We start from the raw sequence: 24,049 nt of genomic DNA on the forward strand, positions 1-24,049 counted from the left end.
ACTTGGGGCCGTGTCTGCCAGGGCTTCCCACCGGCCAGCGCTGGGCTGCTTCTCTGAGCCCCACCCCGCTGTGCGCGGACACTCTGGGGGAATAGCGCGGTGTGTCCCTCTTGACCGGGAGCCTCTTGGACTCATTTAAAAAACAAAACCAAAGCCGCTAGGCTGAGATACCATTCACCAGCTTTTTAGTCCACCCATAAAGGGTACCATTCAAAATGTGCAGGGCAGGCTGCGCAGCCAAGCCGCGGTCTAGCTGGACGTTCCCGTACCCCTGCTGGCAGGCGCCTCTCTCCACCGCCAGGTGGGCCCCTTGGCGACCTCAGCCCCTGGCACGCACGCAGGGAGTCCAGGAATGAGCGCCAGTGCGCGTGCAGGTCGCGAGCGTGGCCCCGCCGGGGCGCCTCGCCCTGCCCCGGGCCGCTGGCCGGCTCGGGAAGGTGCGGTTGCAGGCGGGGGCGCAGGAGGCGGGCCGGGGGCGGGCCCATCCACACCGCGGGGCGCGGGGATGGCCGCGCGGGTCCCGGGCGGGGGTCGGCGGGTGGCGAGGGCACCCACCCAGCGCAGGGACCCCGGGCGGGCCCGGACCCCACCCCCTCCCCGCGAGTGCTACCTGGGGGCGTGGCGGTGGGCGGGGCCGGGCGAGGTTGGGGGCGCGGGTGGGCTCCGCGCGGGGGGAGATCCGGCGGGGGCGGGTCCGCGCAGCGCATGCGCGCTGCATTGTTTTGACTGAAAATGCCGTCGGTTTCGAAAGCGGCGGCGGCGGCGGCGGCGGCGCTGAGCGGGTCCCCCCCGCAGACGGAGAAGCCAACCCACTACAGGTCAGCGACGGGGCCGGGGCCGCCGCCCGGACGCCGAGCCGCCGCCGGGGCGCGCGGACGCGGGGAGGCGGGAAGCGGCCTCGCGCGCGCCCGCTCCGCGCGCGCCCGCGCCCCGGGGCCTGGGGCTGGGGGTCCGCGCCCCTCCCACGCCCCGACCCCCCGCCTTGGCCGCCTCCGCTTACCCCGGCGCCGGGACGGAGCCAGGGTTCGGGGTCATCCAGATTGGGGGCGGGGTCGGGGGCGGGGATCGCGCCCACGATTGGGGTGCGGGGTCGCTCCGGGGATCGGGGGTCCCGGGCCTGGGTTCAAGGGGGTCAGCGCCTGGGGTCAGAGGTCGGGTGACCGAGCCTGGGTTCTGGGGGGCGGGAGGCGGTGCCTGGGGTCTAGGGTGGCACCTGGGCCTGGGGTCGCGGGATCCGCGCCTGTTTTGGGAGTGGGGTACGACCGTCCGGCCTTGGGCTGCTGCCGCCTGGGGTCGGGGACCAGGGGCGTGCGACGGGTCCCGGGGTTGGGGCTCGCTCGCAGTCGGGGGCCGTGGGGGTGGGGGGCGGTCCGCGCCCGGGGTCGGGGTGGCCTCTCACCCGCACGCCGCCCGCCGCCGCCTGGGGGCTGGGGTAGCTCCAGCGACTGCGGGCCTGGGATCGGGGAGCGGGCCTGGGTCGCCCCCGCGCCCAGGGCCCCGGCCGCCCGACCCGCAGCGCTGTGTGTCTTTTTAGGTACCTAAAGGAGTTTAGGACAGAGCAGTGCGCGCTGTTTCTGCAGCACAAATGCGCGCAGCACAGGCCGTTCACCTGCTTCCACTGGCATTTCCTAAACCAGCGTCGGCGCAGACCCCTCCGCAGGCGCGACGGCACCTTCAACTACAGCCCCGACGTGTACTGCTCCAAGTACGACGAGGCCAGCGGCGTGTGCCCCGACGGCGACGAGTGAGTGCGCGGCCGCGCCCGGGACGCTTCCCTTCCGGGGTGACGTTGCCAGAGACGCAGCCGCCCCGGGGCTCGCTCGCCGCGTGGCCTGGGCACGTCGGCAGCCCGCTGGGCACTTTCGACACGTGGCACCGTTTTGGGGGGCGTGTCTACGCCGGCGACGGTGGGGGAGGGGCCTGCCCTGTGTTTATCCAGTGTGGGAGGGATTGTGTGAGTCTTGGGGATAAACCAAAATTGTCCCACGTGCCGCTTTTGATTGCGCCACAGTTTTCCCCAGAGCCTGTATTAGAACCAGCTCCTATTAGGTCCAGCGGGGCTTGGCCGCGCCGTCGCTGTTGTTGACTGATTTCCAGCCAAGGAGTTTGTCCTCATATTTATTTCCCCTACATCCGAGTGCACCTGGAATGTTTTATTTCTTGCTGTTTAAATTTTTAATCAAAAAAAAATGGATAGATAGTAAGGGAGGTTACTTTATTTGCGACTGTCATTTGTGTAGCACTTTTTAAAGTTTAAGAACCCAAGGGTTTGTTTGGGTTGCTCTATTATTTTAATTTTTTTTGCAAGTTTCCTAATGGTGTTATGAACAGATGTCTTTATTTTGAAATATGTGGAATGGAAAAGTGGAAAATACAAGTCAGATTATAGATTTACGTAATAGGTGGGAATTGGTAGTGGGAGGTGTTCTCCTTCGGGGGGTGCTTCCGTTCTTGCTTGGGGGAGCCCTTAAGGGGCGCCACCCACTCAGCTTCCATGGGGCTTGGGGTCTGAGTTGGGTGGGGTACTGAAGGCTCACCCCCACCCTCCTGTGGGAAGGGAGCGGGCCTCCATCCAGCCCTGGGTCTGAGAAGCGCCCCTCCAGCACAGGAGCTGGGTGGAGCCCGCTGCCCTTCCTGGAGCAGTGGCGAGTGTGGGGTGGTTCGGAGCGCCACAGCCTCTGGCGGGTGGAAGCCTCGGCTGGAGAGGAGCTGGCTCGCAGTGTTTATGTTACGGGGCCTTGTTGAACTGCTTCCTGAGCTAACGAGAGGTTAGGTGTGGGTGAGGCAGGGGGGGTATCACCTCTCCCGACCCTGGGGACTGCGTGGCCTGGAGGGGCCACTGCTGCCCCTGCCCCCTCTGTCCTGGTGAGGAGATCGGGTTGTGGAGACGCAGAGACCCATAACCCAGCAGCGGCCCTGACCCTGAGCCGATTGTGAGGGCGCGTTCATTGGTAACACGCGAACGCGAGTGTCTCTGAATCGCCTCGGGCGTCCTTTTGCTGATTGTGCCCCACTGCCGGGAGCCCCGGAGCAGCAAGCACCTCCCTCCTAGGGCCACGTGAAGGCGGGCGTGCTGGTCGGTAACCAGGAACAGGCTGGTTACAAAACGTCACCCGGAACCCTAAGCCTGAGGCCCGCACAGCTGTGGACTTCTGCCCACCAGGTGGGCAGGTCCGAGTGCTCCTTTGCCTGGTGGGAGGTCCCCCCGACCTGTCTGGGCATCCGTGGCACTGTGCAGGGTGATTTGCTGGTCCCTGGCGGGCTGACCGCCCCTCGGGCCCAGATGAAAGCTGGGTCCTGGTTCTGCTGAACCCCATCTTCTGGGGTGGCAGCGAGTTCTCCCTGGAGCCCTCCTTTCTGCACAGCCTGGGGAGCACACTTGGGTGCCAGCCCACTGGCGGTGTCCGAGTTTTCCCCTGGACCTGCACTGGCAGCCTGCGACCAAAACGCGAGCAGGTGGCCAAGGCCAAGCCCCTGCAGCCTGTTTCAGGCGAAGGGAGCATGGGACCCCGGGACACCCGGCCCCTCCCCGCCCTGCCCCCCTCCGCAGTGGGCTCCTCCCCACCCATCTCCCGCACCCATGCTGTCACCTCTTCCTGGGCACCCCAGGGTCACACTCCGTGGGCACCCCCTTTCCTCGGCGGGCCGGCACCCTCCCCGATCCCGCTGGCACCCGGTTTTCCCCCCTCGGCACCACGTTGGCCTCCGGACAGTGGCAGACTCGGCTCCCCGCGGCGGGTCGCCACCGAAAACGCCCTTTGTTCCGTGAGGTCCCGCCCCCTCCCTGAGCGAGCGGATTGGCCGGCCCCACCCACGTGGCTGCCGGCCCCGCCCCCGTGGGAACTGGGGTCGGAGGCTCCGCCCCGCGAGGGAGTGCGCCCCTCCCTGTGGAGATGCGCCCAACCGCGCGTGGAGGTGTGCCCCTCCCTGGTGGAGATGCGCCCAACCCCGCGTGGAGGTGCGCCGGCCCCTTGGAGGTGCGCCCGCCGCGCGTGGAGGTGCGCCGGCCCCGGTGGAGGTGCGCGGGCGCTGCGTGGAGGTGTGCCTGGCCCCGGTGGAGGTGTGCTCGCCGTGCGTGGAGGTGTGCCCCTCCCTGGTGGAGATGCGCCTAGCCCCGCGTGGAGGTGTGCCCCTCCCTGGTGGAGATGCGCCTAGCCCCGCGTGGAGGTGCGCCGGCCCCTTGGAGGTGCGCCCGCCGCGCGTGGAGGTGCGCCGGCCCCGGTGGAGGTGCGCGGGCTCTGCGTGGAGGTGTGCCTGGCCCCGGTGGAGGTGTGCTCGCCGTGCGTGGAGGTGTGCCCCTCCCTGGTGGAGATGCGCCTAGCCCCGCGTGGAGGTGTGCCCCTCCCTGGTGGAGATGCGCCTAGCCCCGCGTGGAGGTGTGCCCCTCCCTGGTGGAGATGCGCCTAGCCCCGCGTGGAGGTGTGCCCCTCCCTGGTGGAGATGCGCCTAGCCCCGCGTGGAGGTGCGCCCCTCCCTGGTGGAGATGCGCCTAGCCCCGCGTGGAGGTGCGCCGGCCCCTTGGAGGTGCGCCCGCCGCGCGTGGAGGTGCGCCCGCCGCGCGTGGAGGTGCGCCCGCCGCGCGTGGAGGTGCGCCGGCCCCAGTGGAGGTGTGCCTGGCCCCGGTGGAGGTGTGCTCGCCCCGCGTGGAGGTGCACCGGCCCCGGTGGAGGTGCGCGGGCTCTGCGTGGAGGTGTGCCTGGCCCTGGTGGAGGTGTGCTCGCCGTGCATGGAGGTGCACAGGTCCCGGTGGAGGTGCGCAGGTACTGGTGGAGGAGCACGGTCCCCGCGTGAAGGTGTGCCTGGCCCCGGTGGAGGTGCACCGGTCCTGGTGGAGGTGCGTCGGCCCCGTGGAGGTGCGCCCTGGTGGAGGTGCACCGGTCCTGGTGGAGGTGCGTCAGCCCCGTGGAGGTGCGCCCGAGCCCACATGGAAGTGCACCAGCCCCGCGTGGAGGTGCGCAGGTCCTGGTGGAGGTGCGCGGGCCCTGCGTGGAGGTTTGCCCGGCTCCGGTGGAGGTGTGCAGGTCCTGATGGAGGTGCGTCGGCTCCGTGGAGGTGCGCCCGAGCCCACGTCGAAGTGCGCCCAACCCTGGTGGAGGTGCACAGGTCCTGGTGGAGGTGCGTCGGCCCCGGTACAGGTGCGCCAGCCCCTTGGAGGTGCGTCCACCCCGCGTGGAGGTGCGCAGGTACTGGTAGAAGTGTGCCTGGGCCCGGTGGAGGTGTGCTCGCCCCACCTGGAGGTGCACCGGCCCCGCATGGAGGTGCACCCGGTCAGGCCCTCGTGGACAGCGTGCCCCTGCACAGAGCTGGGCCTCCCTCCCCAGCGGGTGCCCCGAGGCTGTGGCCTTCAGGAACAGGCTGCACCTGCTGCTCCCTGGTCTCTAGAATTCTCCCCTCAGGACTGATCCTGGAGAAAAACAGCCCCCTGCCTGGGTTTTTTTTTTAACCTCCCCCACCCTGGACAACAGGCTGGGCGTGGAGGGCGGCTGGCCCCCCGCCCACGCAGGACCGGGGACCTGTGCTGGGCCCTGGGCTGGGCCTGCACCCCTTGGGGCTGTGAACGCAGCTCTGGGTGCCCCGGGGCGCATGGATGGGCATCAGCTCTGCAGGGCGCAGCGGCCCTGCCCGGAGTCCATTTTCCCTGGAAAAAAACCCACACGGGCCTGGGTACGAGGGTGTGGAGGGCTGGCCCTCTCCCCGCCTCACCCTGCTGCCCACAGCCTCCACTTAGGGCCTTCTGTTTTCATGTCCGGGACACGGAGGGCCTCCCCGCCCAGGGTCTAGCTCTGGGGCGGGCTCCTGCCTCACCTGGCCAGGTAGCGGTGCTGCACTGGAGTGCCTCACGCAGACGCTTCCGTTGAGCAGGACTGACCTGCAGCAGGAGACAAGGCGCATGGCCGCGGTGGCGGAGACGCCTCCCCAGGCACAGCGCTCCTTGCTGCTGGGGCTGCTGCCTCCCGGGCCCCCGGCGGGGCCTCCCCACTTCCCGCACTCTCCCGCGTGCCCCCAGGACTCCCCTCGTGGCCCTGTGCGGGGCGAGCCGGGCTGTGCGGTGCTCCGCTGCGAGGCGCTGAGGCCGCCTGGCGAGCACCGCGGGGTGGGACTCCGTGTTGCTGGGAGCCTGGCGTGTCCCCGGAAGGAGCCTCTCGCGCATTTCAGTTGGAAAAGCCGGGACCCTTGGGGTCGGCGGGAGTGCTTTGCGTGCCAGGGGGTGAAAGGGCGGTAGCTGGCCGTGGGGTGAACTCTGCCGGCTCCTAGGATGGGGTGGAAGCAGCGGGGCTTGGCCCACGTCAGATCAGGTGTTGGGGGCGCTGTACCCCCAGAAGTAGCCCCGGCTTTCTGGTTCCAAGTCCGGAGCTGAGGGGAAGTCACAACCAGGTTATGGGGCTGGAATCGGTGAGACTTGGGAAAAACGCAGGCACGAGCCCTGAGCGCTGGCACCGAGCCCCCTGCGCTGCCCGACTGGAGCAGGGGCAGCCTGGCGGCCCAGCACGACCAGCCTGCGCAGGGGCTCCGAGGAGAGGGGCGCCTGGTGGCCGCTGTGTGGGCACCGCTGGGCATGGGCTCGTTGGTGAGAGCAGTGAGGAGTGTCCAGGCTGCTTGGGGGTCAAGGACAGCCCTCTAGAGACCGGGGGGGGGGGGGGGTCGGGCACAACTGAGCTGGCGGACTTGGCGGGCGTGGTGCCCGAGAGGAGGGGCAGGTGGGAGGCTCTGCCTCACCTTCCCTCTTTTAATTGCCATGAAACACATATATGACGGAAAAGTCTCACAGTGGACGGCTCTGTGGCATATGTGAACTCACCATGTTGTGCCCCGTCCCCAGCATCTCTTTCCAGAACATTTCCATCACTGCCAATGGAAACCCCGCCCCGACAAGCAGCTCCTCCTGCCACGGTCCCCTCCCATGTCCCTTCTGCGCCTGCGGCTTTGCCCATTGCCGGTGTGCCACGTAAGTGGCTCGTCCAGCTTTTGCCCTTTGTGCCAGCTTCTTCCACTCGGCACTGTTCCCAGGGGTCGCCCATGGAGCTGCATACTGCACGGCACTGTGCAGACGGAGTGCGCTGTGTGGACGGAGCACGCTGTGTGGATGGAGCGCGCTGTGCTCGCCCTCTCTTCCGGTGATGGCCTCCCGGGCCCCTTCCGCCTTCTGGCGAGTATGAGCTTGCCTTGTGGCCACTGCTGTGCTGGCACCTGCTCGAGTCGCTGCTCTCGGCTCTTTTGGGTCTGTGTCTAGGAGTGAAACTGCCAGCAGTGCCCACCCAGCCCAGCAGTGCCCATCCAGCTCAGCTGTGCCCCATCCAGCCCAGCTGTGCCCGTCCAGCAGTGCCCGCCCAGCCCAGTGGTGCCCGCCCAGCCCAGCTGTGCCCATCCAGCCCAGCCGTGCCCGTCCAGCAGTGCCCACCCAGCCCAGCTTAGCCCACCCAGCCCAGCAGTGCCCATCCAGCCTGTCCAGCCCAGTGGTGCCCGCCCAGCCCAGTGGTGCCCATCCAGCCCAGACGGGGAGCTCTGGGCAGGGCCCAAGGTCTGCCCTTGCAGCGCCCTCCAGGGGATTCTTTTTTTTTCCAAAGATTTATTTTATTTATTTCTCTCTTCTTCCCGCCCCCTGTCATCTGCTCTCTGTGTCCATTCGCTGTGTGTTCTGTATCCGCTTGTATTCTTGTCATGCAGCTCCAGGAATCTGTGTCTCTTTTTGTTCCGTCATCTTGCTGTGTCAGCTCTCCGTGTGTGCAGTGCCACTCCTGGGCGGGCTGCACTTTTTTTCACGTGGGGTGGCTCTCCTTGCGCATGGGGCACCCTTACATGGGGACACCCCTGCGTGGCATGGCACTCCTTGCGCGCATCAGCATTGCGTGTGGGCCAGCTCTGCATAGGTCAAGGAGGCCCTGGGTTTGAACCCTGGACCCTCCATATGGTAGGTGGATGCTCTATCCATTGAGCCACATCCGTTTCCCAGGGGATTCTGATGTGCGCAGTGCGGGCCCCTGGGTGGGGCAGCCCCACACTTGGCTCAGAAGGATCTAGAAATGCCTGTGGAGGAGTCAGTTTGTTTGAGTTTGGCGTGGGGAGTGGGTACTTCGCATGTCTGAGGTCCCCAGTTTACCGGGGCCAGTGCTGCCTAAAAAGTAAAAAAAGAGTTTGGTGGATGAGCCTTGGTTCCAGGTGAGCGTTGCCAGAGGGCCACGGCAGCCCCAGGCTCTCCTGGAGACGCGGGCGCCCCTCGCACCTTCCTCCACGCGCCTTGGGCCGCTGGTCTCTGATTTCTGGAGGGAAAACCCCGGCCGGAGCGTGGGCCCCAGGCCTCCCGTGCTGCGGCTGCGCTGGCCCTGCTGGCCCGCCTGCAGAGGCTGCGCCCCGGCGCCCAGTCCGGCCCGGCCCGTGCCCCTTGGGGTTGTGCCGCCTCCCAGGTCGGGGAGCGCAGCGTTGTTTTCCCGAGGGGTCGGCTTTCCTGTGAGCTCGTTTCTGTTGAGTAGGAACTGGGCAGGTGAGCCCTTCGCTTTGTCCACCCATTTCCAGGCACTAACTCAGCAGGTCCAGTGCCCTGGCCGTGGCGGGCCTGTGTTCTCGAGACACTCTGACGTCCGCGCGGTGGCTGCAGCCACAGGGTGGAGGGCGGCGGGCGGGGGTCTGGCCACGGCAGGCCGGGGTCTCGCCACGCCCCGGCCCCTCAGGAGTCCCTCGGGCCAGATTGTCAGGGCGCACGCCCTCCCTGATGTTCCTCTAGGGACGTTGTCCATTGCACAGAAAAGCTGGAATCGCCGGACGTGACACAGCACCCACCAGCGGTGGCCGGTGCCCCCGGGCCCGCTTGCGCTGCATCTGCACGCGCCCGCCTTCCGCCAGCCCTCCGAGGCTCCGCAGGTGCCCGCCCTCCGCCAGCCCGCCTGCTCGTGTCCTCTGGGGACACGGCCACCCCCCCATACAGCGGGAAGCGCTGCCCTCCTTCACTGGCGCCGTCCCACCCAGGCCCCGACTGTCCAGCTAGTTTTCAGACGTCCCTCGTTTCCCCGAAGCGGCCCGCCCGCGCGGTCCAGCAGCGCGGTGTCTGTGCGTGAGCTGCCGCTGCCCAGGACAGTGACGCGTGGACAGCCCTAGTGGACGCAGACCCCTGGGCCAGGCCAGACGGGGCTCGGGAATTGGTGCGGGCAGCGCTGCCTCAGGGCAGGGTCCTGGGCCAAACTGTGGTCCTGCGAGCCCTGCGCCCTGCCCGCCGTGGACAAGAGGAGGCCACCCCGGGGCCTGACGCGGACGGCATCCTGGGGAGAGGCGGGGAGGAGACACGTGACGACCAGGGGCCCGGGCTGGCCAGAGAGGGGGCGCACCCCAGCGCCTGCGGGGGCAGCGCGGCCCCCACCAGGCATGGCCCCACCCTGGGCTCTGAGTAGATGCGCGGTGCCCGGCGAGGGCGGCCGGGGAAGCTGGGGCCCGTGCCCTCCACCCCGTGCGGACCCCTGGCCCCGCAGAGCCTCCCCGCCCGCTCCCCTTCCCGCACGGCCCTGGCTCTTCCTCCCAGCACCCGGCTCGTGCCTCCCACGCTGCCTTCTCCAAGGCTCTCCGTCCACGCCCTGCTTCCCGCACACGGCAGCACAGACTCCACCCCTGCCCTCCAGGGCCTCGCCCACCTGGGCCACCACCCCCCCTGCCCCGGGCCCCAGCGCAGAGGCCTCCCCGCGCCACCCCGGGGCCTCTGCGCCAGCCGAGCGCGGCCAGGGAGGGCTGGCCCCGTGTCCCCGAGGCCGGGCTCCTCGGGCCCCAGACTTCACGAGGCCTGCCCGCCCCGCTGCTGCCCCCAGCCCCTGCCCGGGGCCTGCGTCGGCCACGCAGGGCAGGGAGGGGCGGGGACGCGGGCCACAGCCAGCCACGCAGGGCAGGGAGAGGCGGGGACGTGGGGCCCGGGTTGGCCACGCAGGGCGAGGACGCGGGGCACAGCCAGCCTCTGCCCCTCATGCGCTCCCAGCGCTCTCCTTAGGCCGACGCAGGCGGCCGACGCTTCTCAGACCTAAATTGGGGTCTCGTGTGCTCGGGGGATCCCTGGGTCCCTGGCGGGCCCTCCCCAGCTTCACTTCCACCCATCCCCCGAGCGCCCCTCGCTGCCCCCGTAAGAGAACCCCCCAGCCTTGCCGCCCCCAGGAGACGGCTCTGGGCCTGGCGCGTCCCCCTTCCCTTCTCCACTCGACCCCCTGCCGGGCCCGAAGCTGCGCGTCCCAGCGGGACCCTGAGGAGGGGCTGCGCTGCCAGAGCGGGGGGTCTCGGGCTCCCCCCACTGAGTCACCCCCATCCACCCCGGCTCCCCCGTGCGTCTCTCCTCAGCTTCCTGCGCCCAGCACGGCGTTTGTCCCTGGACTGGGCCCTTCGGTCTCTAAACGGGCTGGTGGTGACGCGTTGTCCACACCGTGCGGTGCGGGCGCCCGAGGAGGATGCCGAAGGCCCCGCCGCGTTCTGGAAACGCTCCTCGACCCTCGCCTCGATTGTCTTGTCTTGGGGCACCTGCGCGCTCCAGTGGAAACGTCTCCCAAGGGGCAGGGTCCACGGGCGGCGGCTGGCTGGGTTTGGGCTGCGCGTTTCCTCGAGACGAGATGTGGGTCCTGCCCTCGGCCGGAGACCCCCGCCCCACCCCCGCTCCTGGTGCTGTCCGGTGCCGCCAGGCCCCCGCTGTCCTCTTCTTTGTGGTTGGCGCTTGTGGGAGGTGCTTTCGAGGCCATGGAGACACCCTTTCCCACCGAGTTTCACCTGCCAGCTTGCGCCTCGGGGCGTCTCGGCCGCGTCAGCAGTCACCAGGATGGCTGCCAGCTGACGGTTTTGCGTGTCCTTTCCTGCTCCTGTGTTCACTGGTGCTCGTCCTGTTGGTCTGGCCCCGAGGTGCCCTGCTGTGCTTGGCTGGGGACAAGCCCCCTTCTTTTTGGTGCTCAGATTGTCCCAGGCTGGCCAGGGGCGCCTCCACCTTGCCCCTGCCCCGGCCCCTGTGCAGCCTTTTCGTCAGGACCCTCCGTTCCTCTTGGTGGGGGACGGGATTCTGGCTCCAGGGTCTGGGCGCTGGTGGGCGCGGTGCTGTTGGGGTGCGGCTGCCCCCAGGCTGCCGCGAGGTCCACGCGAGGGAATAGTGCACTTGCACACACGTGGGTCTTCACGTTTACATTCACATGTGCGTAGGCGCACACGCGGACCGATGCACTTACATTCACATGTGTATGCGCCCACGCGGATTGATGTGCCTACATTCACACGTGCATGTATGCACACGTGGGTCGACATGCTTACATCCACACATGTGTATGAGCACGCACATCTTCACACATTCACACGTGTGTATATGCACACATGGATGGGTGTACTTACACTCACATGTGCACAATATGCGGATCAACATGCTTACATTTGCATGTGCATGTTCTCACACATGGACTAATGCCCTTACGTTCACATGGATATATACGAGCACATGGGTCTTCTTGCTTATATTTACGTGTGTATGTGCACACCCCTCTAGGTTCACATCTGCACATGCATGTGCATACACATCCCTATACGTTTACATCCACACGTGTATATGCACAGCTCTACACACTTGCAGTCACAGCTACATTCACACATGCATATATGCACACCACGACACAGCCACACTTGTGCATATGCACGCAGCCCCGCATGCATATATCCACACGTATGTGCACGCGCCCCTACATGCTTACCTTCACAAATGTGCATAAGCAACGCCCCTACAGGCTCGCACCCGTACACGTGTACACACGTGTCCCGACATGCATGCATGTGCATGTGCACATGCCTCCACATGTTTACATTGACAGGTGTGTATATGCACACTCTATACACATTCATGTGTGTACAGGCATTTGTATCTACACACTTAAATTTACACATATATATGTGCACACACCCCTACATATTTAAGGCCACATGTTTGTGTACAGACTCATCCCTGCATGCTTATGCTCATATACATGTGTGTGCATACCTACACACTTACATACACGTGTGTGTGTGCACACATCTACACGCTTGTGGTCACGCTTGTGTACGTGCTCATACCTACACTGACATTTACATTTTATATAAATGGAACCATATACTGTGTTACACAATACGTTTGGCTCATAGAAACGCAATCACACAGTATTTGTCCTTTTGTGTCTGGTTTGCTTGGCTCAACATAATGTCCTCCAGGTTCATCCATGTTGTCATATGCTTCACAACTTCATTTCTTCTTACAGCTGCATAATATTCCATCATGTAATATACCACAGTGTGTTTACCCATTCATCTGTTGATGGACGCCTGAGTTCTTTCCAACTTTTGGTAATTGTGAATAATGCTGCTATGAACATCAGTGTGCAGATGTCTGTTCTTGTCACTGCTCTCAGTTCTTCTGGGTATATACCCAGGAGTGGTTTGCAGGGTCACATGGCAAATCTATATTCAGCTTCTTTAGGAACTGTCCAACAGTCCTCCGCAGTGGCTGTTCCATTCTGCATTCCCACCAACAGTGAATAAATGTTCCTATCTCTCCTCATCCTCTCCAACACTTGTAGTTCTATCTTTTTAATAGTGGCCATTCTTGTAGGTATGAAATGATATCTCATTGTAGTTTCCCCATAGTTACTGATGTTGAACAATTCTTCATGTGTTTTTTTGACATTTGTATTTCTTCTGTGGACAAATGTCTATTCAGGTCTTTTGTGCATTTTTAAATCAGGTCATTTGTCTTTTTATGGTTGAGTTGTAATATCTCTTAATATATCATGAATGTTTTACCCTTATTGGACATGTGATTTACAAAATATTTTCTCCCTTTGAGTTGGCTGCCTTTTCACCCTTTTGACAAAGTCCTTTGAGGTGCAAAAGTGTTGGATTTTGAGGAGGTCCCATTTTTCTGTTTTTTCTTTTGTCACACGTGCTTTGGGTGTAAGGCTTTTAAGATATTTCCCCACATTTCTTCTGGTAGTTTTATGGTCCTGGCTTTTATATTTAGGTCTTTGATCCATTTTGAGTTGATTCCTGTATAGGGAGTGAGATAGGGGTCCTCTTTCATTCTTTTTGGTTATAGAGATCCAGTTGTCCAGCACCATTTGTTGAAGAGATTGTTTTGACCTGTTAACATGGAAGGTTTGTCAAAAACCAGTTGGCCATAGAGGTGAGAGTTTATTTCTGGATCCTCAATTCTATTCCACTAATCAATGTATCTATCTTTTTTTTTCCTCATTTCTTTTTTATGCTGTGTCTATCTTTATGCCATTTCCATGCTGTTTTGACCACTGTAGCTTGTAATATGTTTCAACGTCAGGCAGTGAAATTCCTCCCACGTCACTCTTATTTTTTGGAATGCTTTTGACTATTTGGGTGCACTTTCCCTTCCAAATTAATTTAGTAATTGCCTTTTCTCTTTCTGTAAAGTGGGCTGTTGGAATTTTAATTGGTATTGCATTAAATCTATAAATCAGTTTGGGTAAGATTGACATCTTCACAATATTTAGTCTTCCAGTCCATGAACACAGAATGTCTTTCCATTTGTTTAGGTCTTCATTGGTTTCATTGATTGATTGATTGATTGTTAGGCCAGTAATTTATTAAGGAATGGTGAGAAGAGAAATGGGAGAAAACAACACATCATGGGTCCCCAGGTAGAGAGGAAGAGGCTGAAGAGTGATAAAGAGAGCTGATTAACAGACTACAATTTCCCATTATGAATTATAAATTCCTGGGTCTACTTGCCTGTTCATCATAGTGGGGCGGGGGGTGGGGGGGAGGTGAGAGCAGGAGTCAGTAAGCAAGAGAGGACTATTGATTTCTTTTGGCATTGTTTTGTAGTTTTCTGCATATAGGTCCTGTACTACTTTGGTTAAATTAATTCCTAGGTATTTGAGGCTCTTTGTTGCTAATGTAAATGGAATTTTTCCCCCTGATTTACTCCTCAAGTTTTTCAATACTAATGCACAAAAACAGTATTTCGAAAAAAATTACGATTTTTGCATGTTGATCTTATATCCTGCCGCTTTTCTGAACTCATTTATTAGCACAAGTAGCTTTGTTGTAGACACTTCAGTATTTTCTTTTTTTAAAGATTTATTTATTTATTTAACCCCCTCCCTCCCTGGTTGTCTGTTCTCTGTGTCTATTTGCTGCGTCTTGTTTCTTTGTCCGCTTCTGTTGTCGTCAGCGGCACGGGAAGTGTGGCCGGCGCCATTCCTGGGCAGGCTGCACTTTCTTTCGCACCAGGCGGCTCTCCTCACGGGGTGCACTCCTTACGCATGGGTCTCCCCTATGCGGGGGACACCCCTGCGTGGCAGGGCACTCCTTGCGCGCATCAGCACTGCGCATGGGCCAGCTCCACATGGGTCAAGGAGGCCCGGGGTTTGAACTGCGGACCTCCCATGTGGTAGACGGACACCCTAACCACTGGGCCAAGTCCGTTTCCCACTTCAGTATTTTCTAAATGTAGGATCATGTCATCTGAGAATATTGAGAGTTTTACTTCCTGTTTTCCTATTTGGATACCTTTAATTTTTTTTCTTGTCTAATTGCTCTAGCTAGAACTTCTAGTACAACGTTGAATAACAATGGTGACAGAGGGCATCCTTGTCTTGTTCCTAAAAGCTTTAAACCTTTCCCCCTTGAATATGATGTTGACTGTGGGTTTTTCAGATACACCTTTTATCATATGAGGAGTTTCCCTTCTATTCCTATCTTTGGAAGTGATTTTATCCACAAAGGATGGTGGATTTTGTTGAATAACTTTTCTGCATCATTTGAGATGCTCATGTGGTTTTTTTTCCTTCAGTTTGTTAATGTGGTGTAGCACATTGATTGAATTTCTTTCGTTGAACCAGCCTTGTATACCAGGAATAAATCCCACTTGGTCATGATGTATAAGTCTTTTGGTATGCTGTTGAATGCTATTTGCAAGTATTTTGTTGAGAATTTTTATATCTATGTTCATCAGAGAGATTGGTCTGTAATTTTCTTTTCTTGTAGTGTCTTTTTTTTTTAAAGATTTATTTTTTATTTATTTCTCTCCCCTTTCCCCCTGCCCCCACCCCAGTTATCTGCTCTCTGTGTTGATTTGCTGCATGTTCTTCTTTTTGTCTGCTTCTGTTGTTGTCAGCGGCATGGGAATCTGTGTTTCTTTTTGTTGTGTCATCTTGCTGCGTCAGCTTTCTGTGTGTGTGGCGCCATTCCTGGGCAGGCTGAACTTTCTTTCACGCTGGGCAGCTTTCCTTACGGGGTGCACTTCTTGTGCATGGGGCTCCCCTACATGGGGGACACCTCTGCGTGGTACATAAGCACTGCACATGGGCCAGCTCTACACGGGTCAAGGAGGCCCGGGGTTTGAACTGCGGACCTCCCATGTGGTAGATGGATGCCCTATCCACTCGGCCAAGTCTGCTTCCCTCTTGTAATGTCTTTATCTTGATTTGGTATTAGGGTGATGTTGGCTTCATAAAATGTGTTGGGTAATTTTCCTTCCTCTTCAATTTTTTGTAAGAGTTTAAACAGGATTGGTGTTAATTCTTTTCTAAATACTTGGTATAATTCACCCGTGAAGCCATCTGGTCCTGACTTTTCTTTGCTGGAAGATTTTTGATGGCAGATTCAAACTCTTTGAATGTGAATGGTTTAAGTTCTTGTATTTCTTGTAGCATCAGTGTAGGTTAGTTGTGCATTTCTAGGAATTTGTCCATTTCATCTAGGTTGTCTAGTTTGTTGACATACAGTTTCTCATATTACCCTCTTATGATCCTTTTTATTACTGTGGGATCAGTCGTAACTTCTCCCCTTTCATTTCTGATATTGTTTATTTGCATCTTCTCTCTTTTCTTTGTTAGCCTAACTAGGGGTTTGTCAATTTTATCGATCTTCTCAAAGAACCAGGTTTTGGTTTTGTTCCTTTTCTCTATTATGTTTTTTGTTCTCAATTTCATTTATTTCTGTTCTAATCTTTATAATTTCTTTCCTTCTGCTTGCTTTTGGAATGGTTTGCTGTTCATTTTCTAGTTTCTCCAGCTGTTGAGTTAGGTCTTTGATTTTAGCTCTTTCTTCTTTTTTAATGTAGGTGTTTAGGGCTACAAAGTTCCCGCTTCAACTGCTGAGCCACATTAGCTTCCTTGAGTTGGTTTTATCAATAGTTTTGCTTGTTGTTTTGTTATTGTTATTGCTTTTGTTTTTTTAAGGAGGTCCCAGGAACTGAACCCAGGACCTCCCATGTGGAAGCTGGGTGCTTAACTGCTTGAGCCACATCCACTTCCTGTCATTATCTTATTTTTGTCTGTCTTTTTTGTTCTTTTGGTTTTCCTTTCTGCTATCCTTTCTTTTATTCTCTCCTCCAAGTCTCCCTCTCCTGTATTTCTCTTTCAGGCTCTAAGGCTTCCTTTAGTATTTCCTGCAAAGGTGGATTCTTTTTTGCAAACTTTCTTAGTTTCTGTTTGTTTGTGAATATTTTAGACTCACCTACATATCTGAAGGACATTTTTGCTGGATAAAGAATTCTTGGCTGGCAGCTTTTCTCTTTCATTATCCTAACTGTATTATACCGCTGTCTTCTTGCCTCCATGGTTTCTGATAAGAAATCTGTGCTAAGTCTTAGTGGGCGTCCCTTGTATGTGATGGTTTGCTTCTCCCTTGCTGCTCTCAGAATTTTCTCTTTATCTTTGACATTTGACATTCTTTGTGGTATATGTCTTGGAATAGGTCTATTTGGATTTATTCTGATTGTACAGTGCATTTCTCAGACATGTACATTCATTTCTTTTGTGGAAGTTGGGAAATTTTTAGCTATTATTTCCTCAAATACTCTTTCGGCCCCTTTTCCCTTCTATTCTTCTTCGGAACTCCCGTGACACGCATTTTGTTGTGTTTCATGTTGTCATTCAACTCCCTTAGCCCCCGCCCAATTTTTTTCATTCTTTTCTTTCTCTGTTCTTTTCACTCTTCAATTTCAGCTGTTCTGTCTTCTGTATCACTTATTCTTTCTTCTATCATTTCAAGTCTGCTGTTGTATGCCTCTAATGTGTTTTTTGTTTTTTTTTTAAGATTTATTTATTTATTTAATTTCCCCCCCTCCCCTGGTTGTCTGGTCTGTTCTTGGTGTCTATTTGCTGCGTCCTGTTTCTTTGTCCGCTTCTGTTGTCGTCAGCGGCACGGGAAGTGTGGGTGGCGCCATTCCTGGGCAGGCTGCACTCTCTTTTCACGCTGGGCAGCTTTCCTCACGGGCGCACTCCTTGCGCATGGGGCTCCCCCACGTGGGGGACACCCCTGCGTGGCACAGCACTCCCTGCGTGCATCAGCGCTGCACATGGCCAGCTCCACACGGGTCAAGGAGGCCCGGGGTTTGAACCGCGGACCTCCCATATGGTAGACGGACGCCCTAACCACTGGGCCAAAGTCCATTTCCCTGTTTTGTTTTTTTTTTTAAGATTTATTTTTATTTATTTGTTTCTCCCCACCCGTTGTTTTTCACTTATTGTGTCTGTTCATCTTCCTTGTTTCTTTTAGGAGGCACCGGGAGCTGAACCTTGGACCTCTGATGTGGGAGGGAGGCGCCTAATCACTTAGGCCACCTCCACTCCCTGCTCTGTTGTTTCATTCATTTTGCTTTTCCTCTCTAAATCTCTCCTTGCATCAGCTCACTGCGCCTGCATGTTGTATCAGCTCGTTGTCTTCCTTTTTTTTAGGAGGCACCAGGAACCTCCATATTTGCTCCATATTTGCTCCATATTTGCTGTGTCTCTCATTATGTTTTTTTCTTCATGTGTCTCTTGTGGTGACAGCTTGCCATGCCTTCCCTGTCATGCCAGGTTGCTCTCTTCTTTAGGAGGCACTGGGATCTGAACCAGCGACCTCCATGTGGTAGGCAGGAGCTCAGTCTCCTGAGCCACATCTGCTTCCCTCTAATGTGTTTTTTATTTCACCTTTCATGTCTTTCATTCCCATAAGCTCTGTTACTTTTCTGTTCAGGTTTTCAAATTCTTCTTGTGCTCACTTAACATCTCCATGATGTCATTTATCTCTTTAGCCATATTGTCTTTCAACTCATTAATTTGATTTTGGAAATTTGTGTGCAACTCATTAATTAGTTGTCTCAAATCCTGCATCTCTTGTGGGGCTTTGATATATCCCTTTCTTGGGCCATTTCTTCCATCTTGTGATTTTTTGCTGCTGTCTAGGCATCTGGTTAGGATGGTGAGTTCACCCAGATACTTAATTTCTCTCTCTAGCAGGGATTTAGTGGCGGGAGGTTGTGTTACTGCTGTTCTTTGATTCTTGGTTCATCCTGGGTCTTTAGGATTGTCCCTGTTAATTGCTCAAAACCGGACTCTGGACCCAGTGATAGGTTGGAGACCCACTTCCTAGGGCCTTGGAGAAGGAGGCTATAAAGGCTGGAAAAAGTCTCTCTTACTTGTTTTCAGTTTCCTCGCATGCCCTTCTTTGGCCCACCAGCCAGTGGCACTCCTCGGCAGCCCTCTCTAGTCAATACCTGGTCAGGGCGTGTTTGCTGCAACACGGGTGAGATCAGTGTGCTGGGGGAAGAGGATCGTGCCTGGAGGCCGAGAGCCTGTAATTAAAACTTTCTCAGAGGCTGTTCTCCAGCCTTCATCAGCAGCCCCCTCCCTTTCCCCAGGTGTGAAATAATCCCACTCCCCTCCGTGTCCTTGACAACCTGTCCTGGTCATTGCAGGGTGAGATGGGGAGGGTCGCATCTCTCTGGCCCCCCGCCGGCTCCCAAGGCAAGCATTGGCGCCTCCCCGCTCAGCCTGGATGGGCTCCCAGGACCCCGCAGACCAGATCTGGGGCCAGAAGCTGGTCAGCCTTGGGCTGGGTCCCTCGTTCTCCCTGCTTCTGGGGAGGTGGGTCCCTGGGCCCCCTTCATAGCCGCAGGCCCTGAGGCCCGAGAACTCTAACGTGTTTTTAGTGTGGGCCCATCTTTTCAGTTGTCCCAGTCACGGCCTTTTGTGCCTTTTTGTCTCCGTTATTGGACCCAGCCCAGGATCATGGATTGTATTCAGTTGCCTTCGTCTCTTTACCCTTGCTCTCTTTTTTAAAAAAATGCGGTAGCCTACAGACGACGTAAAATTCCTCGTCTCACCCAGCGTACACCTCCGTGGCGCTCGTCACATTCACGGTGCTGCGCTCCTGTCACCCCATCCATTATTGAAACTCTTTCTCCACTCCAGACAGAGGCTCCGTCCCCCTTAGGCAGGAGCTCCCCCCGCCCCACCCCCGTGACTGGCACTCACTTTTCTCATTGAATTTGCATCTCTTGGCTACTTTGTATAAATGGAATCACGCACTCTCTCTCCTCTTATGTCTGGCTCCTCTCACTTAGCCTAATGCCTTCAGGGTCCATCCTTGTCACCTGCACCCTGATTTCATTCCTTCTTACAGCTGAATAGTCTTCCACGTGTGTCTGGCCCGCGTTCTCTTCAGCCCCGACGCGGGGCTGTTCCCGTGTTTCGGCTGCCGTGAATGATGCAGTGATGAATGTCGGGACGTAGACATCTGTTCAAGTCCCTGATTTCAATTCTCTTGGGTGTCTGCCTAGTAGAGGGTTCACCACGTCACGTGGTACTTCTGTTCTTAGCTTCTGGGAAATGCCAAACTGTCTTCCTCTTCCACAGCGGCCTCAGGGTTCTCGCCAGCACTGGTTATTTTCCAGTTTTTAAAATCACGATCATTTTAGTTGGTATGACGTGGTGTCTGAGGGTGGCTTTGGATTTGCATTTCCCTCTTGGCTACTGATGTTGAGCATCTTTTCATGTGCTTATTGGCCATTTGCATATCTTCTTTAGGCAGATGTCTATTCACGTCTTTTATCTACTTTTCAATTGGGTTTTTATGTTGTTGAGATATAGGATTCCATTATGTATTCTGGATATTAAGCCATCACCAGATATATGGTTTCCAAATATTTTGCCTCATTCTATAGGTTGTCTTTCCACTTTCTTAATCATATCCTTTGATGCACAAAAGTTTTTACTTTTGATAAAGTCCAGTTTATTTTTATTTTTTGCTTGTGCTTTTGATGTAAAGTCTGAAAATCTGTTGCCTAATACAGGGTCCTGAAGCTGTTTACCCATGTTTTCTTCTAGGAGTTTTATAGTTTCAGCTGCTCTGTTCAGGCACTGCACCGCTGTAAGTTAATTTTTGTGTAGGATGTGAGGTCTTGCCTGACCTTGTAGGACTGTGGTTTGAAAAAGGATTCGCTTCTCTCTCAGCACCCATCAACCATATCTGGGTCCCCCATTTTTCTCCCAAGAACTGCAGCCCTCTCTTCCTTGTGGGGGTCTCCAAAAGCTACAGGACTACTGGCGGGGTGGTCTCTTTTAGTGTCTTACCAGGAAAAATACAGCCCGAGTGCAGCGGATGAACTCCCCTGCCCTGCAGCTTTCGCAGTCTGTGTCCGTTCTCTCTGTGAGCTTCTGTATCTATTTCTCTTTTTGTCTCCTCGTCTTTCTCCCCTAGGATTCACCGGGATTCGATCCTGGGAACCTCTGACCTGGAGAGAGGCTCCCTGTCAATTGCGCCACCTCAGTTCCTGGTCTCTGCTGCGCTTCACTTGACTCTCCCCTTCGTCTCTCTTGTTGCGTCATCATCTTGCTGCATCACTCACTTGCCCGGGCACTGGCTCGCCGCGCAGGCACTGGCTCACCACACGGGCACTTACGTGGGCACTGGCTCCCTGCACAGGCGCGCTGTCTCTTCTTTGTTTTCACCAGGAGGCCCCAGGGATAGAAGCCGGGTCCTCCTGTTTGGTAGGCGGAGGCCTTATCGCTTGAGCCACGTCTGCTTCCCTGAAATTTGCTTTTCTATGTAAGTTTTAAAATGTATTTTTAAAAAATAGGAAGGTTGGTTTTCACGAAAACTCAGGCCCAGGTTTTTCTGTTGTGTGTCTGAGGGATTTTTAGTGGTTTGACTGCCTCGGGAGGGTCCTGAAATAGCGCCCGGTGCTGTGTCCAGTGATCCTCACCTTCCTGGTGAAGACAGACATTTGGGTGAAGAAGAGCAGAATCACCACTGGCCTGGAGCCAGGGGCACGCGGAGGGGCGGGGCCGGCACTGCCCCCAGCCCGGCGGCGCCGGCGGCCCGTGCCCCCTCCGACTGCCGTGTCTGCGTCTCCCCAGGTGCCCCTACCTGCACCGGTCCACCGGGGACACGGAGCGCAAGTACCACCTGCGCTACTACAAGACGGGCACGTGCATCCACGAGACGGACGCCCGCGGCCACTGCGTGAAGAACGGGCCGCACTGCGCCTTCGCGCACGGCCCCCTGGACCTGCGGCCCCCCGTGTGTGACGTCAGGTGAGTGAGACGTGCGCCCACTGACCCGCGGGCCCGCTCCCGCCCGTTCGCTGACATTAGCTCTTCCTCTGAGGCCTGATCCTGCCTCTCATAACAAAATTAGACCACCTCACCCGTGGCCTCTGCCCCCGTGTGCGTGGGCAGCTCTTGTGGCATGAAGTTGCGACGTCACGTCTTCAAGGAGCAGGAGCTTGTCCTGGCTGGGCAAAGCTCAGCCTTAGTGCTTTTAAAAGATCCTTGTATGGGGGCAGAAATATATGTATAACCAGAACTATATGTATATAACCAGAACGGCCCCTGTTAAGCATTTCTAAGTGTGCAGTTGAGTGGCATTGATTACATCCACAGTGTCATGCTGCCATCACTGACATCCATTCCTGAAACTTTGTCATCACCCCAAACAGAAAGTCTGTCCCTGGTAAGCAAGAGCTCCCCATTCTCCCTCCCCCAGCCCCTGGTAGCCTGTAATCTGTTTTACGTCTCTATGGGCCTATTGTAGATATTAAGTGGCATGTGACAGTTAGGTTCATATGTCACCTTTGCCAGGTGATGATGCAAGCACTGGCCTGAAATTGGTTGCTATGAAGCTATTGCATGATTTAAATATCAGTAAGTTGATTGCACTATAGCTGATAACATCTAAAATAAACCGAGGAGATGCCGCAGCAATGACAGATGTCTCATCCAATCAGCTAAAGGCCTTAAAGGGAAAACTGATGATTTCAAGTTAGAAAGGAGCGTTTCCATCTCTACTTCAGCCAGCCAGCCTCTCCTGGGGAATTCATTGGAGTTCCAAGCTTACAGCCTGCCCTATGGAATTTGGACTTGCTTATCCCCACATTGGTTGAGCCAATTCCTATGATAAATGTCACAATATTTACATAATGTGTGTGTGTGTGTGTGTGTGTGTGTGTGTGGCCTGTCAGTTCTATTTCCCTGGAGAATCCTGCCTAATACAACTTTGGTATTGGAAGGGGTTCTTGAGAAACAGAATCAGGATGAGATTTCTGAGTTGGTTCTGGTGTTTTTGGAATTGGTTCTCTACTCCTTCTGATTAGATTCAGAGGCACCAATGACTCTGTTTCCAATGATCATGATGGCACTGAAGTCCATGGTGTGAGTTGGCAACAGAGAGGCAGAATAGAGATGCAAATTATCACCACTGGGTATGTCTACTCAGATGCTTATATGAGGCAAGGCTCTTGGAGAGTGTTTTTGACTCCTTACTGAAATTTGTGGAGTAAAAAGTATAATGATGTTGGCTGGCTGTCTCTAAATACACTGGATACAGTTGTTCAAGAAAGAGATGAGTAAAGACTTAAATTCCCAGCTTACGCATCACGTAAATGACATGGAAGTGTCTGTAGGTGCCCTGAAAGGAGCTCTGATTTCATGTACCACAGACTTGAGATCTCTGAAAGCCAGACCCAGAGTCTCATTGTGCGAGTGGCAGAATCACAACGTAAACTAAATTCCCAGCCTTACAGGGTATCTGCTGTTTAAGCAAGGGCATTAATTGAGAAGGAATGCGGTCCTAAAAATTGGAATGGGGACAAAAGGGCTGATAACGATGATGGTGGGGACACTGAAACCCTAGATTCTGCTGAGATGTCTTTCCCAGATGAACCTGTAATGGTATGCCCTGAGAAGTCAGTCGCCCCTCCTTCACCTGAGGAAATGAACCCTGATGTACCTGATAAACCTGTAACCACCTCCCCTGAGGAACAGCCCTCACTCTTCTCTCTGAAGAGATTAATCCTGTTTTACCAGATGAAACTGCAATTCCCTGAGATAATTGGCTTGCAAGATGCTTTAAATTCCTTGCATGACCCACCCCCTCCATTCTTCTTTTCTTCCAGACCTATAACTAGACTGAAGTTAGACCAGAGGCTGAGGTACAGAGTGTGGCCAATGAGGAAATATGCTACTCTCCAAAAGAACTGCATGATTTTTCAGTTTATATAGACAACTCAGGGAAATATGTCTGGGGTTGGATATAAGGGTGTGGGGTAATGTGGAAGGAACATAAAGTTGGATCGGGCTGACGTCCTTGGTATGGGCCCACTAGGCAGAGGTTCTGGATTCAGTGTAGAGGCTCGAGGGTTAGTTTATTCGGGTGGCTGGCTGAAACATGGACCCTAAGGTGGTCAACTCTGCCTGAGGTCAGAGTGCCACAGCTGCCCTGGTGCACAGAGCGTCACGGCCCCTTAGTCAAGTCCCAGACTTGGGACAGTTTACAGACCCAGAGCCCTTTGAATGAAGGGAAGGCCGGGTCCTCTTGGAAAGGATCCTGTTACATTGCCCAAAATTTATACTGTTATTCTTCCTCCCAGCTTCCCCCAAAGAGACCTACAGGCTTTTACCAGAGTAACTGTGCGCTGGGGAAAAGGGCATAATTAGACATTTCAGGGACTATTAGACACTGGCTCGGAACTGGCATTAATTCCAGAAGACCCAAAATGTCACTGAGGTCGACCAGTCAGTAGAGTTCTAGAGGTCAGGTGATTGGGAGCTTTAGACCTAGACAATCAAAGTCCCTGCAGACAATCGAGAGCGAGAAGTAGCAAAGGCTCTAGACTTACTGGTGAGCATTTGCGTGAGAGAGGGTGGGAGATAAATACAACAAAAATACAGGGCCTTCCACCTCCGTGAAATTCCTAGGCATACAGTAGTGTGGGGCATGTTGAGAGATCCCCTCTAAAGTGAAGGATAAGCTGTTGCATCTGGCCCCTCCTATGAACAAAAAA

At 56.1% G+C, this 24,049-nt stretch overlaps 1 protein-coding gene across 1 annotated transcript; it reads left to right on the forward strand.

Moving 5' to 3' along the window:
• Positions 1–701: 701 nt before the first annotated feature.
• On the forward strand, positions 702–24,028 carry LOC101445826 (unk like zinc finger). The gene is made up of 3 exons (XM_058286702.2): positions 702–818; positions 1,535–1,744; positions 21,126–24,028. Exons 1-3 carry the CDS (start codon positions 733–735, stop codon positions 21,304–21,306), a joined length of 477 nt encoding a protein of 158 aa, XP_058142685.1. The 5' UTR covers positions 702–732; the 3' UTR covers positions 21,307–24,028.
• Positions 24,029–24,049: the final 21 nt, after the last annotated feature.

Source organism: Dasypus novemcinctus, chromosome 23, assembly GCF_030445035.2.
Source record: "Dasypus novemcinctus isolate mDasNov1 chromosome 23, mDasNov1.1.hap2, whole genome shotgun sequence".
NCBI lineage: Eukaryota > Metazoa > Chordata > Mammalia > Cingulata > Dasypodidae > Dasypus > Dasypus novemcinctus.